Source organism: Oncorhynchus masou, chromosome 29 (genome assembly GCF_036934945.1).
Source record: "Oncorhynchus masou masou isolate Uvic2021 chromosome 29, UVic_Omas_1.1, whole genome shotgun sequence".
Taxonomy (NCBI): domain Eukaryota; kingdom Metazoa; phylum Chordata; class Actinopteri; order Salmoniformes; family Salmonidae; genus Oncorhynchus; species Oncorhynchus masou.
In genome coordinates this window covers 75,803,557-75,822,500 of record NC_088240.1, presented here as the reverse complement: position 1 = coordinate 75,822,500, position 18,944 = coordinate 75,803,557, and the positions used below count along the sequence as shown (strand labels likewise).

At 48.1% G+C, this 18,944-nt stretch overlaps 1 protein-coding gene across 1 annotated transcript in view; it reads left to right on the top strand.

Annotated features, from left to right (window-relative positions):
• Nucleotides 1-18,944, top strand: part of LOC135520563 (protein capicua homolog) — a 59,413-nt gene that overhangs the window by 3,945 nt on the left and 36,524 nt on the right. Inside the window, 2 exon segments of the mRNA XM_064946210.1 lie at nucleotides 5,294-9,200; nucleotide 9,843. Coding sequence (XP_064802282.1) covers nucleotides 5,478-9,200; nucleotide 9,843 — 3,724 coding nt within the window. The 5' untranslated portion in view covers nucleotides 5,294-5,477.

The window sequence follows — 18,944 nt, the reverse complement described above, 5'->3', positions numbered from 1 at the left end:
TATGGTTGAAAGAATGCCAAGAGTATACAAAGCTGTCATCAAGACAAAGGGTGGCTGCTTTGAAGAATCTAAAATATTTTGGGGGGTTTTATAAAAAAGATCTGGATGGTAAAACATCAGTGTAAACTTAAATGACAAACAAACAGATATAAAGTATGTAGAAAAGATAAAGGAGCTATGTCTTATAAATAAGATCATCTTTGAGAAATAACATAGATGAATGGTCACTAACCTTTGAATTCCTAGTGTGTGGAGAAATACAACGTAATAAAATACAAATGAAATGTAGCCTACAGTACGGCACAGTACACACACACGCTAAGGGATTTACAGTACGGCACAGTACACACACACGCTAAGGGCTTTACAGTACGGCACAGTACACACACACACACGCTAAGGGCTTTACAGTACGGCACAGTACACACACACACACGCTAAGGGCTTTACAGTACGGCACAGTACACACACACACACGCTAAGGGCTTTACAGTACGGCACAGTACACACACATGCTAAGGGCTTTACAGTACGGCACAGTACACACACACGCTAAGGGCTTTACAGTACGGCACAGTACACACACACGCTAAGGGCTTTACAGTACGGCACAGTACACACACACGCGCTAAGGGCTTTACAGTACGGCACAGTACACACACACACACGCTAAGGGCTTTACAGTACCCTCACAGCACACACACATGCTAAGGGCTTTACAGTACGGCACAGTACACACACACGCTAAGGGCTTTACAGTACGGCACAGTACACACACACGCTAAGGGCTTTACAGTACGGCACAGTACACACACACACACGCTAAGGGCTTTACAGTACGGCACAGCACACACACACGCTAAGGGCTTTACAGTACGGCACAGTACACACACACGCTAAGGGCTTTACAGTACGGCACAGTACACACACACGCTAAGGGCTTTACAGTACGGCACATTACACACACACACGCTAAGGGCTTTACAGTACGGCACAGTACACACACACACACGCTAAGGGCTTTACAGTACGGCACAGTACACACACACACGCTAAGGGCTTTACAGTACGGCACAGTACACACACACGCTAAGGGCTTTATAGTACGGCACAGTACACACACACACGCTAAGGGCTTTACAGTACGGCACAGTACACACACACACGCTAAGGGCTTTACAGTACGGCACAGTACACACACACGCTAAGGGCTTTACAGTACGGCACAGTACACACACACACACGCTAAGGGCTTTACAGTACGGCACAGTACACACACACGCTAAGGGCTTTACAGTACGGCACAGTACACACACACACGCTAAGGGCTTTACAGTACGGCACAGTACACACACACACGCTAAGGGCTTTACAGTACGGCACAGTACACACACACGCTAAGGGCTTTACAGTACGGCACAGTACACACACACACGCTAAGGGCTTTACAGTACGGCACAGTACACACACGCTAAGGGCTTTACAGTACGGCACAGTACACACACACGCTAAGGGCTTTACAGTACGGCACAGTACACACACACGCTAAGGGCTTTACAGTACGGCACAGTACACACACACGCTAAGGGCTTTACAGTACGGCACATTACACACACACACACACGCTAAGGGCTTTACAGTACGGCACAGTACACACACACACGCTAAGGGCTTTACAGTACGGCACAGTACACACACACGCTAAGGGCTTTACAGTACGGCACAGTACACACACACACACGCTAAGGGCTTTACAGTACGGCACAGTACACACACACACACGCTAAGGGCTTTACAGTACGGCACAGTACACACACACGCTAAGGGCTTTACAGTACGGCACAGTACACACACACACACGCTAAGGGCTTTACAGTACGGCACAGTACACACACATGCTAAGGGCTTTACAGTACGGCACAGTACACACACACACACGCTAAGGGCTTTACAGTACGGCACAGTACACACACACGCTAAGGGATTTACAGTACGGCACAGTACACACACACGCTAAGGGCTTTACAGTACGGCACAGTACACACACACACACACGCTAAGGGCTTTACAGTACGGCACAGTACACACACACGCTAAGGGCTTTACAGTACGGCACAGTACACACACACGCTAAGGGCTTTACAGTACGGCACAGTACACACACACGCTAAGGGATTTACAGTACGGCACAGTACACACACACGCTAAGGGCTTTACAGTACGGCACAGTACACACACACACACACGCTAAGGGCTTTACAGTACGGCACAGTACACACACACGCTAAGGGCTTTACAGTACGGCACAGTACACACACACGCTAAGGGATTTACAGTACGGCACAGTACACACACACGCTAAGGGCTTTACAGTACGGCACAGTACACACACACACACACGCTAAGGGCTTTACAGTACGGCACAGTACACACACACGCTAAGGGCTTTACAGTACGGCACAGTACACACACACGCTAAGGGCTTTACAGTACGGCACAGTACACACACACACGCGCTAAGGGCTTTACAGTACGGCACAGTACACACACACACACGCTAAGGGCTTTACAGTACAATCATTTTACTCGCAAATGCACCTAAATATTTTGCTGCTCAACCTGGAATTAAAATTTAGAACCACCAGTGTGCCGAGAAAAGAAATCACCCAGATGATTGTTGCAAATATTATTTCACTGTCCAGCAGCCCCTGAGTGGAGAATACACTGAGCACAGATTCATGACCGTCATGCTTGCACCATTACCTCAAAGAAAACGTCTTGTTACGTCAAATATTTTTTCTACATTCCTTTGTGCGCTCCAACATTTTTCAACTTAAGCGCACAGGTGCTCCTTGTAAAAAAAGGTCTGTTTAGAGTCCTGCCGCTTTCTTATCAGCCGAAGCCAAGAGCATTGTTAAAGACCATGACCATAACCAAACACATTTTTGAGGCTTGAGATCAGATCCCTTACGAGCTCCCTCCCCTGACTCCTCCAACACGTATCTCACCACCTCCCTACACTCACTACGTCCCTACACTCACTACGTCCCTACACTCACTACGTCCCTACACTCACCACCTCCCTACACTCACTACGTCCCTACACTCACTACGTCCCTACACTCACTACGTCCCTACACTCACCACCTCCCTACACTCACTACGTCCCTACACTCACCACCTCCCTACACTCACCACCACCCTACACTCACCACCTCCCTACACTCACTACGTCCCTACACTCACCACCTCCCTACACTCACCACCTCCCTACACTCACCACCTCCCTACACTCACCACCTCCCTACACTCACCACCTCCCTACACTCACCACCACCTTACACTCACCACCTCCCTACACTCACCACTTCCCTACACTCACCACAACTAGGGACAGGAGGTTTTCCTCACAACGTCCCTACACTCACCACAACTGGGGACAGGAGGTTTTCTTCACAACGTCCCTACACTCACCACAGCTAGGGGCCAGGAGGTTTACCGCACCACGAAACCATAATTGCTCTACTTTCAGGCCAGGTGTCATTCTAATAAATGAATCAGGCTACCCGGTTATTTTAGCCGAAGGGAGAGAAAGGGCCAAAACCCGTAATGGGACGGCCAGGGGCCTGAGAGTGTGAGACCGGTTGAGGGAGTTTGAAACAGCCTCATATTAAGTAATATTAAACTAAATACTAAAGGCGTTAGGGTGTACAACAGGAAGCATGGGTTGTGTTTGTGGGTTGTGTACGTGGGTTGTGTATGTGGGTTGTAAACGTGGGTTGTGTACGTGGGTTGTGTACGTGGGTTGTGTACGTGGGTCGTGTACGTGGGTCGTGTACGTGGGTCGTGTACGTGGGTCGTATACGTGGGTTGTGTACGTGGGTTGTGTACGTGTGTGATTCGTTTTTAGCAACAAACAGTTAAAACACGGTGTGTCTTAAAATGACTGTTGAAGAATTCTCCCATTAGCCTCATCCTCACTTCGTCTCTGAGAAATGTGTGCGTGTTTACATCCATGTGTGTGTTTGCCTCTATGTGTGTGTGTGTGTGTGTGTGTGTGTGTGTGTGTGTGTGTATGTGACTGTTTTTGTCTATTTTGTTTTGCGCATCACTGAATAGTGTGCCTGACCGTGTGCCAGGGTTAAAATTTTCCCAATATGAGCACATTAAACCATGCCAGATTATTCAAAATGTGTGTCTGTGTTTGCCAGTACGAAAAAGAGACGAGACACAAAAGAGAGAGAGAGTGAAAGAAAAAGGGAAAGAGAGAGTAGGGCCGGGTGTGTTAGAATGAGTGTGGAAAATCCCTATGACTCTATATGGGAAAGGCAGACCTATTGTACAGCCGGCTTACTCCTCTCTCTCTCTCTCTCTCTCTCTCTCTCCCCCCCGTGTGTAGCCATCTATGTGTGCAATCAGCCCTCGGCCCCTGTGTGTGAGTGATCTCACCCTGCCCACCATATACCACCACTGTCTGATGGGAGTTAAAAAAATACCTGTTTATGCCCCATGTATTGGTGTGTGTGTTTTTACCTGATGTGTAAATGTGAGCCCAGGCACACACATGCACACACATGTCGTATTGAACTGCACAACCTGGATTGTGAGTGTGTTATTTTGTAATACAAGAGAAGTGCTCAGATGTAAAACCATATGTATTGAGTCATAGTGACCATGCTAATGTATTAAATAATACGTGCTAAGTTTCTTGTTTAACCTCAATGATGTTACATCTGTAAAAGCTCTGTTTAGCTAGTGGAGGCTCATCCACAAATGTTAGGAACTGTGGCCTTTGAAACATCGTCATTAGCTGGAGTGGGAATCATCAACACTCTTTACTTCCTCAAATTCAGTCAACATGAATGTATATCCAGGACACGCATACACACATACACATACACACACACACATACACACACACACATACACATACACACATACACATACACATACACATACACATACACACACACATACACATACACACACACACATACATACACACATACACACATACACATACACATACACATACACACACACACATACACATACACACATACACATACACATACACACACACGTCAGTGGATTACATGGAGGTGAATGGTGGTGTTATGAGCCGCTCGGTGGGAAGTCATTCAGTGCAGTGCACTTCCAGGTATGACATCATTTTCTAATCTCAGCCATTTTTGATTATGACGATAATAAATGACCACCTGCCTTCTCTCTCTCTCTCTCTGTGTCTCTGTCTCTCTCTCGTCTCTCGTCTCTCTCGTCTCTCTGTTTTTAGTCTGAATTTCAGAGAAAAGAACAAGGAAGGAAAAAGGGCAGTGAAAAGGAGAGCAGAAGACCAGGGGGCGACCGGAAAAAGAAAGAAGAAGAAGAAACAGGGTAAAAATAAGACGAGCCAAAGAAAGGAGTGCAACCGTCAGCACTCACCCCACAGAGTATAAAGGCAGAAAGGAAAAGAAGAGATGAAGCCACTAAAGAGACAGAGGGGATGCTCTCCCCCCTCCACGCGAGCCAAAGGGGGGAAGAAGAGAGGGGCGACAGAGACCCCCCCAGAGAGGGACAACAGGAACAAACTCAGGAAGGAGAACCAAGGCGGACAGCCTCAAACCACGCCCCCCGCCCACTTGCCACGGAAACAATCCACAACCTCCTCTGAAAGCTCTCAGCAGGAGCCAATCAGAGGCAGCGAGACCCAAAAGAAGGAAGGGCCTAGAGAGCAGGTGCCGCCAAGACAACCTGAAGTTAAAGAGAAGACCGAGGACAGCAGAGGGGGAGTTGGGGGGAAACCAGGGGGGCCTAACAGTATCCCTACCTCCTCCCATAACAACATCCTCACCATCCCCACCCCCACTACCAGTCCCAGCCCTACCTCCATGTCCAGTAGGAAAACAGCCACCTTCAAGGCCAGAGTCCCCAAGAAGAAGTACATTGCTGAACACTATGCTGGTAGCAACGCGCCCAGCCTCCCCTTCACCCCTGCCCCCATGCCCAACAGCCACAGTAACTACAGTAGTACTAGCAGTAGTATTAACATCAGCAGTAGTACTAACAGTAATAACAGTAGTAATACCATTAGTAACAGTAGTAGGACCAACACTACTATTAATGGTATTAACAGTGGTACTAATAACATTAGTAACAGCATTAGTAACAGCATTAGTAACAGCCATAGTAGCAGCTCAGTCAGCCACTCGTTAGCCCCAAGTGTGTCCAATGAGGAGAGGAGGGTAGCCGCTAGCAGCCACAGCCATGGCTCGGGGGAACAGGGGATGACAGGGGTCTCCATAGGGCCCAACAATGGCAGTGTGGCCCCCCAGGACAGAGAGAGAGACCCCCAGGGTGGGGAGACAGAGGCAGAGGGGGCCCCTAACTCAGTACGCTCCGTATCCACGGATACAGCCAGCGAGCACGATCTGGAGGTGAACTCCCAGCCCAGTACCAGCCCTGCTAGAGCCCCCTACCAGGGCAGTCTGTCCGGGGCGGATGCCCTGGCCAAAGGCCTGAAGAACCAGAGAGTTCTAGCCCGCTGTCGATGGAGAGACAGACTTAACGGAGAGCAAGGTGGGAGGGAGAGAGAGAGGGATGGACCCCTGTCTCCTATGTTCAGGTCTGGGGTGGTGCGGCGGGTGAGTGGGGGCAGCGCTGATATCCAGCTGCAGGGGGAGGAGGGGATACTCTGTTACCCCTTTCAGGGGGGGACCGCACACCCGGAGGGGGAGGAGACGAGCGTGGGGTTTATCCTGGACGCCCCTCCACCCGGCACGGCGTCCGTGGCCATCGGGACACGCGTATGTGTGCCTTTCGGAGGGGGAGGGGGGCGAGATGGGGGTGAACAGGGGACACCTCAGCTATACAGAGAAGGGGTGCTGTCCCAGGTAGACCCCCACCCTGCCGTGTCGTTCCCCTACAGGGTGCTACTGTGTGAGGATCACGAGGCGCTGGAGAATGGAGGGAGGGAGGAGGAGGGAGGGATGGAGGAGAAGAGGAGGAGGGCAGAGGCCCAGGCTGTATGGGTGTCCAGACAGAGCCTGAGGCTGCTGACTCCCCCCTGGGAACTGCCTCACCCAGGGGGGAGCGAGAGGGAGAGAGAGAGGGAGGAGAGGGAGAGGAGGGAGGAGATGGAGGTGGAGAGGGAGGTGTGCCAGCTGAGTATTGGGATGGCGCTGGGTGGGCCAATGGGTGGGGGGGTGAGGTTGGTGCACAGCTTCTCTCCAGCTGGGGTGGTGGGGGGGCATCACTATGGAAACACCCCCCCCCATCCCTCCTCGTTGGTAACGACCAGCGTTGTCACCATCACTGGAGAGGGTTACCCTGACAGAGAGATAGAACAAGAGAGACAGAAACAGCCCCAAACACCAGAGAATGACATGGAGATGTCTAGGTTCACTATGGGCACCCAGCATCGCCACATCCTCTCCAAGCCCCTCCTCGGGGGGCACAGCTACCCCTCCCAACACCTGGTCCAGGGCCTGGGCACGCCACTGGGCTCTCACCTGTCCTCCCTCACCTTGCCTGGCCCCGAGGCCCTGGGCATGACCCCCCCACCACACCTTCCCCATTCCAAGAGCGCCCTGGTCCCCCTGGACAAGACCCCCTCCCAGATCCCCACCCCTACCCCTGGAGGGGGGTCTACCTCCTCCTCAGCCTCCTCCTCGCGCTCCCGCACCCCCCTGTCGGCCGCCCTACAGAAGTACAAGAAGGGGGACGTGGTGTGCACCCCTAACGGTATCCGCAAGAAGTTCAACGGCAAGCAGTGGAGACGCCTCTGTTCCAGAGAGGGCTGTATGAAGGAGTCCCAGAGACGAGGCTACTGCTCACGCCACCTCTCCATGAGAACTAAGGAGATGGAGGGAGCGGGAGGAGGGGGAGAGAGGGACAGGGGGAGAGGAGGAGGGGGGAGCAGTTCGGGGACGGTCACCCCCTCAGACCTGCGTGGGTTTGACTGGGATGAGACGTCCAGAGACAGCAGCGAGGCCAGCAGTAGAGGAGACTCCCGCCCTCGGCTGGTGCTGCCCTCCCTCCTACCCCATGACTTCTCCAGGTTTGACTTTGACGAGTGTGAGGCAGCAACCATGCTGGTGTCTCTGGGCAGCTCTCACTCTGGGACCCCCTCCTTCTCCCCCATCTCCAACCAGTCCCCTTTCTCCCCTGCCCCTTCTCCCTCACCCTCCCCCCTCTTCGGATTCCGTCCCGCCAACTTCTCCCCCATCACCGCCTCCTCCGTCCTCCCCCCTCCTCGTAGACACAGACACCCCAGTGCCACAGGGGGAAAGCTGGGCACCCCTGGGGGGGCAGAGAGGGAGAGGCATACCTCAGGGGTCCAGCCGTCCTTCCACACTAACCTGACCTTCACTGTCCCCATGAGCCCGAGAGAACGCAAAACAGACGTTCCCCCTCCTCCCTCCTCCCACCCCCACCACGACTACCCCTCCAAACCTGAGCTAGAACAGGGGGACCTGAACTCTGCCTCGTTCCCCGTCCTCTCCCCCCAGACCCCAGCACACACTCACGCTTACACACCCACCTTCTCCTCTCCCCAAGGGGTGAGCACATCAACCAGCCGGCCCCCCTCCTCCTCCGCCATCTCCCCTCCTCCCCTCCTGGTGTCCCCAACTCCCCCCTCCCCTCCAGACTCAGGCCCCTGCCGTTTCCACCCCACATCCCAGCAGGCCTTGCGGGACTCTCCAGTGATCGTGCGGAACCCGGAGGTTCCTCTGGCCAAGTTCACAGAGCGTCCGTTAGGCCGTGGGGGAGGGGGAGTAGGTGATCCTAAGAGTCTTAACAGCGTTACTCCCCAGCCTGTCTCCACTCTCCAAGTCCCTGTACCCATCAACGCTGCTGCTGCCACGGCAACCAACGGCACCGTCCTCCTCCAGAGCCCCACCCCCACCCTAGTGCTGGTGTCATCCGCCCCGCCCTCCCTGACCTCCGTCACCCCCGGTTACCCCGCTTTGGCTTGCATCTCCATCTCCACCACGCCTCCCTCTTCGGGGCCCCCCCTCACCAACCCAGCCAGCCCAGGGGAAGGGCGGGGTAGGATGGAGAGTACAGGCTCGTTTGGGGGAGAGGTTCAGCAGCCAGTGGCCTGTCACCCCTCTCCTACAGCCCTGCTGCCCCTCATACTGCCTGCAGAGAACCTGCACCCCACACCATGCAAAGACATCATCATGGGACGCCCGGGACAGGTGAGACACACTGGGAGACAGCCTGGACACGAAGGGATGAGATGGGGTAGAGGTACAGGGGGAGGGATGAGATGGGGTAGAGGAACAGGGGGAGGGATGAGATGGGGTAGAGGAACAGGGAGAGGGATGAGATGGGGTAGAGGAACAAGGGGAGGGATGAGATGGGGTAGAGGAACGGGGAGGGATGAGATGGGGTAGAGGATCAGGGGGAGGGATAAGATTTGGGTAGAGGCATGGGGAGGGATGAGATTTGAGTAGAGTCACGGGGAGCGATGAGATTTGAGTAGAGGAACATGGGAGGGATGAAATGGGGTAGAGGAACTGAGAGGGATGATTTTTGGGCAGAGAAACAGGGAGAGGGATAAGGGGGGTGAGAGGTGCTATGATTATAATGTTGTAATTATTTAATGTGACTACGAGGCTTTGATTATTGTGTTTAACTCCAGGCGAGGACCTAGGTTGGCATCATGAAATGGAAGAGCTTTTGAAACGTGAATGCACTGTTTGTTGTAGCAGCAGCATGAAAATGGTTACCTAGTTTCATTTTCCACCAAATTCACATTTATGGAACAGGGATTGACTTCTGGGCAGGTCGTTTCAATCGTCAAACAGAATGAGTTAAGTGACATTTAGTGAAGGGAGGGTACTGGGATGTCTGGTCTGTTCAGCAGGGCTTACGGTCCGTGCTATCCTTGCTCCTTGGGACCTCCCTACCCCATTGAAGTTGGCATTTTAAAATACTTTAGGTTAGGGTAACAGTAGGGGTTAGGGTTTAGGGTAACAGTAGGGTTTAGGGTAACAGTAGGGATTAAGGTTAGGGTTTAGGGTAACAGTAGGGGTTAGGGTTTAGGGTAACAGTAGGGTTTAGGGTAACAGTAGGGATTAAGGTTAGGGTTTAGGGTAACAGTAGGGGTTAGGGTTTAGGGTAACAGTAGGGTTTAGGGTAACAGTAGGGATTAAGGTTAGGGTTTAGGGTAACAGTAGGGGTTAGTTTAAGGTAACAGTAGGGATTAAGGTTAGGGTTTAGGGTAACAGTAGGGGTTAGGGTTTAGGGTAACGTAGGGGTTAGGGTTTAGGGTAACAGTAGGGGTTAGGGTTTAGGGTAACAGTAGAGGTTAGTTTAGGGTAACAGTAGGGATTAAGGTTAGGGTTTAGGGTAACAGTAGGGGTTAGGGTTTAGGGTAACAGTAGGGTTTAGGGTAACAGTAGGGATTAAGGTTAGGGTTTAGGGTAACAGTAGGGGTTAGGGTTTAGGGTAACAGTAGGGTTTAGGGTAACAGTAGGGATTAAGGTTAGGGTTTAGGGTAACAGTAGGGGTTAGGGTTTAGGGTAACAGTAGGGTTTAGGGTAACAGTAGGGATTAAGGTTAGGGTTTAGGGTAACAGTAGGGGTTAGTTTAAGGTAACAGTAGGGATTAAGGTTAGGGTTTAGGGTAACAGTAGGGGTTAGGTTTTAGGGTAACAGTAGGGTTTAGGGTAACAGTAGGGATTAAGGTTAGGGTTTAGGGTAACAGTAGGGGTTAGTTTAAGGTAACAGTAGGGATTAAGGTTAGGGTTTAGGGTAACAGTAGGGGTTAGGGTTTAGGGTAACGTAGGGGTTAGGGTTTAGGGTAACAGTAGGGGTTAGGGTTTAGGGTAACAGTAGAGGTTAGTTTAGGGTAACAGTAGGGATTAAGGTTAGGTTATGGACATCCCAAGGATCCCGGATAGCACTGACCCAGTTCTGACAGTAACAAGGAAGGGCTGGTCGGTGACTGTTGGGTCAGAGTAGAGAAATCAGTTCAGTTTAAATGGGTATAAAATACAGGATATACTGTATGTAATGTAGGCCACATACGGACCGTTTCCCCCATCTCTCGATGGGTGTGTGTGTGTCATCATTGTTTGAGACTGGGTTCAGATAGAGAGTGGGGAAGCCTCTGAAAGAGAGGATGGGAGGATGAATGACATTTGGTGTTTTGTCTTTGAGAGAATGCAACTGACATGAATCCTCTCAGGCCCATCTCTGCAGTGCCGTCTGACTGTAAGAAGGGGTACAGTCCCAGTTAGGATACGGTACGTGGGCTACCACTGCACCAGTAGTCAGTTCTACCATTCTGGTGTGTGTGTGTTCTGGTGTGTGTGTCAGTTTATCTAATAAACAATAGGACAGTATTGACAGGAGGTAATCCCACAGGACAACCAGAGGTGGGTGGGTGGGTGGGTGGGTGGGTGGGTGGGTGGGTGGGTGGGTGGGTGGGTGGGTGTGTGTGTCTCTCTAAAGAGACGGAGGGATGGTTTGGTTAGCTGCCTTTTCCCAAAGGCTATTATCTACTCACGCCAATTATCAATGACGCATTGTGTGTGTGTGTGTCTCTGTGTCATGATGTATAGTATGAAGGGGTAAAATAAGGTCTGGGAGTTATATTTAAGTGAGTTGCGTTGGGCTCGACCATTTTAGAGTTGTGTGTTTGCATGTGCACGTTACAGTGCCAGAGTGCATGTGGGTGTGTAAAGAATCCTCTGTGCTTCAAGCGCCTGTGTGGGCTCTCTTTCTCTGTGTGTGTGTGTGTGCTCTCTTTCTCTCTGTGTGTGTGTTCTCTTTCTCTCTGTGTGTCTGTGTGTGTGTGTGTGTGTTCTCTTTCTCTCTGTGTGTGTGTTCTCTTTCTCTCTGTGTGTCTCTGTGTGTGTGTGTGTGTGTGTTCTCTTTCTCTCTGTGTGTCTCTGTGTGTGTGTGTCTCTGTGTGTGTGTGTGTGTTCTCTTTCTCTCTGTGTGTCTCTGTATGTCAATAAACAATGAATCAACATTTCTCCATCGGCGCTGGAGCAGTGGTATGACATTTAGATGGCCTGTTGTTGTATTCAGTGTGTGTGTGATTGTATGTGTTGTAGGTCTAGCTATTTGTCTGTCTTTGCGAGACAAGTGTATGTGGGTGTTTTCTCTCTCTTGAGAGAAAGAGGGTGTGAATTCTTGTTTGTGCATGTGGTTGTCAGAGAGAAACTAGGGAGAAGTGTGTGTGCTTACTGCGTAGTTACGATGAGCTTTGAGTGTAAAACTGCTACACACACACAACAAATAGCCTAACATTGCAGATAAAAGTGACATTATACATTTGAAGTCAGAAGTTTACATACACCTCAGCCAAATACATTTAAACTCAGTTTTTCACAATGCCTAAATTCCCTGTCTTAGGTCAGTTAGGATCACCACTTTATTTTAAGAATGTGAAATGTCAGAATAATAGTAGAGAGAATGATTTATTTCAGCTTTTATTTCTTTCATCCAGTAGGTCAGAAGTTTACATACACTCAATTAGTATTTGGTAGCATTGCCTTTAAATTGTTTAACTTGGGTCAAATGTTTCAGGTAGCCTTCCACAAGCTTCCCACAATACGTTGTGGGAAGTCCCACATTCCTCCTGACAGAGCTGGTGTAACTGAGTCAGGTTTTGTAGGCCTCCTTGCTCACTCATGCTTTTTCAGTTCTGCCCACAAGGATTAGGATTGAGGTCAGGGCTTTGTGATGGCCACCTTGACTTTGTTGTCCTTAACTTGTTGGGGATAGGGGGCAGTATTTTCACTTTGGACGAATTGTGTGCCCATAGTGAACTGCATCCTACTCTGTCCTAGATTGCCAATATATGCATATGATTATTACTATTGGATAGAAAACACTCTGAAGTTTCTAAAACTGTTTGAATTATGTCTGTGAGTATAACGGAACTCATAGGGCAGACAATCTTCCAAACGGGAAGTGAAATTCTGAATGCGGGTCTAATTTTAAGTCATCGCCTCTTCACTTCCAAATAAGATATGGATATGTTAGCACTTCCTACGCATTCCACTAGATGTCCTCATTCAGTAGAACGTGGAATGGAGCCTCTGGTGTGAACTTTGACCGAATGGGAGGGGAATGAGTCACTGTCCTGGCAGAATGCAATTTCCCTGTTGCGCGTTCGTCTGTTGATAACACCATCGTTCCATTTAGCTGCAGATGAAAACGTATGTTCCGGTTGGAACGTTATTGGATATATATGAAAATAACATCCTGAAGATTGATTCTCTACTTAGTTTAACCAGTTTATTCGACCTGGAATATATCTGTTTTAAGTTTTCGTCCGAGTTATCCTGGACCAGCGTCAGCTTTTGGGCACGTGAGTTGAAAGTGCTAGCAAATGCAGCTAATTGGACACTAGTATTGGACATTATGGAACAAAACAACAATTTATTGTGGAACTAGGACTCCTTGCACTGCATTCTGACGAAAGATCAAAGGTAAGAGAATATTTATGATGTATTTGCGTATTTCAGTTGACTCCAACATGGCGCAGAAATATATTTACGTCTGAGCGCCGTCTCAGATTATTGCATGGTAGGCTTTTTTCGTAACGTTTAAAAAAAATCTGACACAGCGGTTGCATTAAGAACCAGTATCTTTAATTATATGTAGAACATGTATCTTTCGTCAAAGTTTATGATGAATATTTCTGTTATCTGGCGTAGCTCTCTGTAATTACTCTGGATATTTTGGAGGCATTTCTGAACATGGCGTCAATGTAAACCAAGATTTGTGGATATAAATATGCATATTATCGAACAAAACATAAATGTATTGTGTAACATGTCATATGAGTGTCATCTGATGAAGATTATCAAAGGTTAGTGATTCATTTTATCTCTAATTCTGCTTTTATGACTCCTATCTTTGGCTGGGGAAAATGGCAGTGTTTTTTTTGTTGATTTGGTGGTGGTCTAACATAAATATATGTTGTGTTTTCACTGTAAAACATTTAAAAAATCGGACATGATGGGTAGATTAACAAGATGTTTATCTTTCATTTGCTGTATTTTACTTGTTAATATGTAAAAGTTAAATATTTCTAAAGAATATTTTTTAATTCCCCGCACCACCTTTTCAGCTGAATAGGGGGGGAGCTCCCCTAGGGCAATTTTTCCACAACTTTGGAAGTATGCTTGGGGTCATTGTCCATTTGGAAGACCCATTTGTGACCAAGCATTAACTTCCTGACTGATGTTTTGAGATGTCGCTTCAATATATCCACATAATTTCCCTGCCTCATGATGCCATCTATTTTGTGAAGTGCACCAGTCCCTCCTGCAGCAAAGCACCCCCACAACATGATGTTGCCACCCCGTGCTTCACCATTGGGATGGTGTTCTTTGGCTTGCAAGCCTCCCCTTTTTACTCCAAACATAACGATGGTCATTATAGCCAAACAGTTCTATTTTTGTTTCATCAGACCAGAGGACATTTCTCCAAAAAGTATGATCTTTGTCCCCATGTGCAATTGCAAACCGTTGTCTGGCTTTTTTTACGGCGGTTTTGGAGCAGTGGCTTCTTCCTTGCTGAGCGGCCTTACAGGTTGTCAATATAAGACTCGTTTTACTGTGGATATAGATGCTTTTTTTTTACCTGTTTCCTCCAGCATCTTCACAAGGTCCTTTGCTGCTGTTCTGGCATCGATTTGCACTTTTCGCACCAAAGTACGTTCATCTCTAGGAGACCGAACGCATCTCCTTCCTGTGCGGTATAACGGCTGCGTGGTCACATGGTGTTTATACTTGCGTACTATTGTTTGCACAGATGAACATGGTACCTTCAGGCGTTTGGAAATTGCTCCCAAGGATGAACCAGCCTTGTGGAAGTCTACAAATTTTTTTCTGAGGTTTTGGCTGATTTCTTTTGATTTTCCCATGATGTCAAGCTAAGAGGCACTGAGTTTGAAGGTAGGCCTTGACATACATCCACAGGTACACCTCCAATTGACTCAAATGATGTCAATTAGCCTATCAGAAGCTTCTAAAGCCATGAGATCATTTTCTGGAATTTTCCAAGCTGTTTAAAGGCACAGTCAACTTAGTGTATGTCAACTTCTAACCCACTGGAATTGTGATACAGTGAATTATACGTGAAATAATCTGTCTGTAAACAATTGTTGGAAAAATGACTTGTGTCATGCTCAAAGTAGATGTCTTAACCGACTTGCCACAACTATAGTTTTTTAACAAGAAATTTATGGAGTGGTTGAAAAACAAGTTTTAATGACTCCAACCTAAGTGTATGTAAACTTCCGACTTCAACTGTATACACTGAACAGAAATATAAACGCAACATGGAACTATTTCAACGACTTTACTGAGTTACAGTTCATATAAGGAAATCAGTCAGTTTAAATAAATAAATTAGGCCCTAATCTGGGAACCAGGCCCAGCCAATTAGAATGAGCTTTTCCCACAAAAGAGCTTTATTGCAGACAGAAATACTCCTCCGTTTCATCAGCTGTCCAGGTGGCTGGCCTCAGACGGTCCCGCAGGTAAAGAGGCTGGATGTGGAGTTCCTGGGCTGGCATGGTTACATGTGGTCTGCGGTTGTGAGGCCGGTTGGACGTACTGCCAAATTATCTAAAACAAGACGGTTTATGGTAGAGAAATTGACATTAAATTCTCTGGCAACAGCTCTGGTGGCCATTCCTCCAGTCAGTATGCCAATTGACAAAACGGCACATTTTAGAAGTGGCCTTTTATTGTCCCCAGGTCAAGGTGCAACTATGTAATGATCATGCTGTTTAATCAGTTTCTTGATTTGGATTATCTTGGCAAAGCAAAAATGCTCACTGACAGGGATGTAAACACATTTGGACACCAAATTTGAGTGAAATCATATTTTTGCGCGTATGGTACATTTTAGGGATCTTTTATTTCAGCTCATGAAACATTGGAAATCAGTCAGTTTAAATGCATGCTGCATGTAGCGTTTATATATATTTTTTATAACATCATGTACTTTCACACTGGGCAGGTCACTTATAAGTTGATTCCAGCCCCCCCCCCCTCCCCTCCATTCTCTACTGAATGGCTGTACAATTGAGTTAGTTGGTAGACCTCCAGCTTTGGCTAGAGGTGATATGTGAGAGAGAAGGGAGGAGGAGGAGTGAGTCAGGTAAATTAGATTGAACTCTGTTGAAGAAGTGAGACAGAAGGATGAGTTTTCTGCAGCTTCCTTCCCCTGTTTCTACTCCTCCTTCCACCCATCCAATACAATGTTCCATTTATTCATGTTTATTATCGTCACACACTAAAGCCATAGTCTGCGATTTGTGTTTCAGCATAACAGTAGCCCTGCCACTCGGTTTGGTGAACTGAGGGATGTGGCTGGGAAATGTAACCACACTCAAACTCAGACAGAACTCTGGATTCAGGGACTGCGTGTGTGTTTGTAACTCAAAGTTCATTTTATAAAGGGAGTAAGAGGGTCAATGTCAGAGCAGAGGGTAGTGCTGTAAAATTGATAGAACCATTGAGAGACTATGTGAGAAAAGGATGAGATGGAGGGAGAGAGGATGAAAGGGAAAAGTATATCATATGTGCATGATGCATTGTAAGTAGTGTGTGTGTGTGTGTGTGTGTGTGTGTGTGTGTGTGTGTGTGTGTGTGTGTGTGTGTGTGTGTGTGTGTGTGTGTGTGTGTGCATCAATCATCGAACACCGGAAATTATGTGTACGTGCCAAAACGTCTGTTGCCATGGCAACAAAGCTAACACTCCCATACACCGATGTACACGCACACAACATGCAGTACAAATAGAAGCTGGCGCTACGCAGGTCCCCTTCCCTTCGCAGTCAGTGGAAGTGGAAAGACATAGTCCTGCCTCTTTCGGTTCATCTCTGACATTTTAGTTAACATTTGAACATGAACACAAGACAAAAATATGATGTTTTGCTCTCTAAATTGATTTGTAGTTGACTTTGAAGTGCTCGGGGTCAAATCTTTATTTCCAAGTTTGTACTGTTAATGTTACCACACAACCCAGCCAGAAATACACATCACACAAAGTCATGGCAACTGTGTTTTTCTCAGGCTTTATTACCTGCTAAGGGCAGTTTGCTGTACATCATATGGAACATCATGGACACATAAATAGTACTCTGATAAACAACTTAGGCCTCTACATTACATTCCCATTTTGACACGCCTACTCTAACATTTTGATTTCAGAATCTGTTCTCTAAATAATTCAAATCAACGGTTTCACTTCTTATTCTAGTTAGGTTATGTGCTCCACCTTTAAAGTGACCACCTACATTAGTAGCCTAGTTCTGGCCAGGCCCGGTCAAACAAGGTTATGCTGTTACTTTCTGGAATACAAATCTACTGTATGTAGCATGAATGAACCTTTTGTAGTGAGGTTGGGACTGTGCGTGTGGTTGGTGCGTGCTTCATACAGAGTCTATTAGAACTAACTTCTCAGCCCTGTGTTAGTTAGTAGACCCTGTTAGTTTCTCAGAGCCAAATGGAAACTCCAGCTTTCTCTGTGATTATGAGGTGAAATCTGGATAGTCGGTGCTTCACAGCCAGCCTGACTGGGCTTAGCACCTTCACACACATCTACCCAACAGCAGGCGGGCACACACACACCCTCCACTAGGGTCGGCCAGGCACAAACACACACACAGATGCAGCACGGGGCATTCCACGCACACCCAACACAGGGCACTCACTTATACACACACCCAACACAGGGCACTCACTTATACACACACACCATACACATGGCACTCACTTATACACACACACCATACACAGGGAACTCACTTATACACACACCCAACACAGGGCACTCACTTATACACACACCCAACACAGGGCACTCACTTATACACACACACCATACACAGGGCACTCACTTATACACACACACCCAACACAGGGCACTCACTTATACACACACACAACGCAGGGCACTCACTTATACACACACACACACAACACAGGGAACTCACTTATAAGCACACACCCAACACAGGGCACTCACTTATACACACACACCCAACACAGGGCACTCACTTATACACACACACCCAACACAGGGCACTCACTTATACACACACACCCAACACAGGGCACTCACTTATACACACACACCATACACAGGGCACTCACTTATACACACACACCCAACACAGGGCACTCACTTATACACACACACCATACACAGGGCACTCACTTATACACACACCATACACAGGGCACTCACTTATACACACACACACACACAACACAGGGCACTCACTTATACACACACACACAACACAGGGCACTCACTTATATACACACACACACACACAACACAGGGCACTCACTTATACACACACACAACACAGGGCACTCACTTATACACACACACACACAACACAGGGCACTCACTTACACACACACACACAACACAGGGCACTCACTTATACACACACACACACACACACACAACACAGGGCACTCACTTATACACACACACAACACAGGGCACTCACTTATACACACACACAACACAGGGCACTCACTTATACACACACACACACACAACACAGGGCACTCACTTATACACACACACACACACACACACACACACACACACACACACAACACAGGGCACTCACTTATACACACACACACACAACACAGGGCACTCACTTATACACACACACACACACACACACAACACAGGGCACTCACTTATACACACACACACACACACACACACACACACACACACACACACACAACACAGGGCACTCACTTATACACACACACACACAACACAGGGCACTCACTTATACACACACACACACACACACACAACACAGGGCACTCACTTATACACACACACAACACAGGGCACTCACTTATACACACACACAACACAGGGCACTCACTTATACACACACACACACACAACACAGGGCACTCA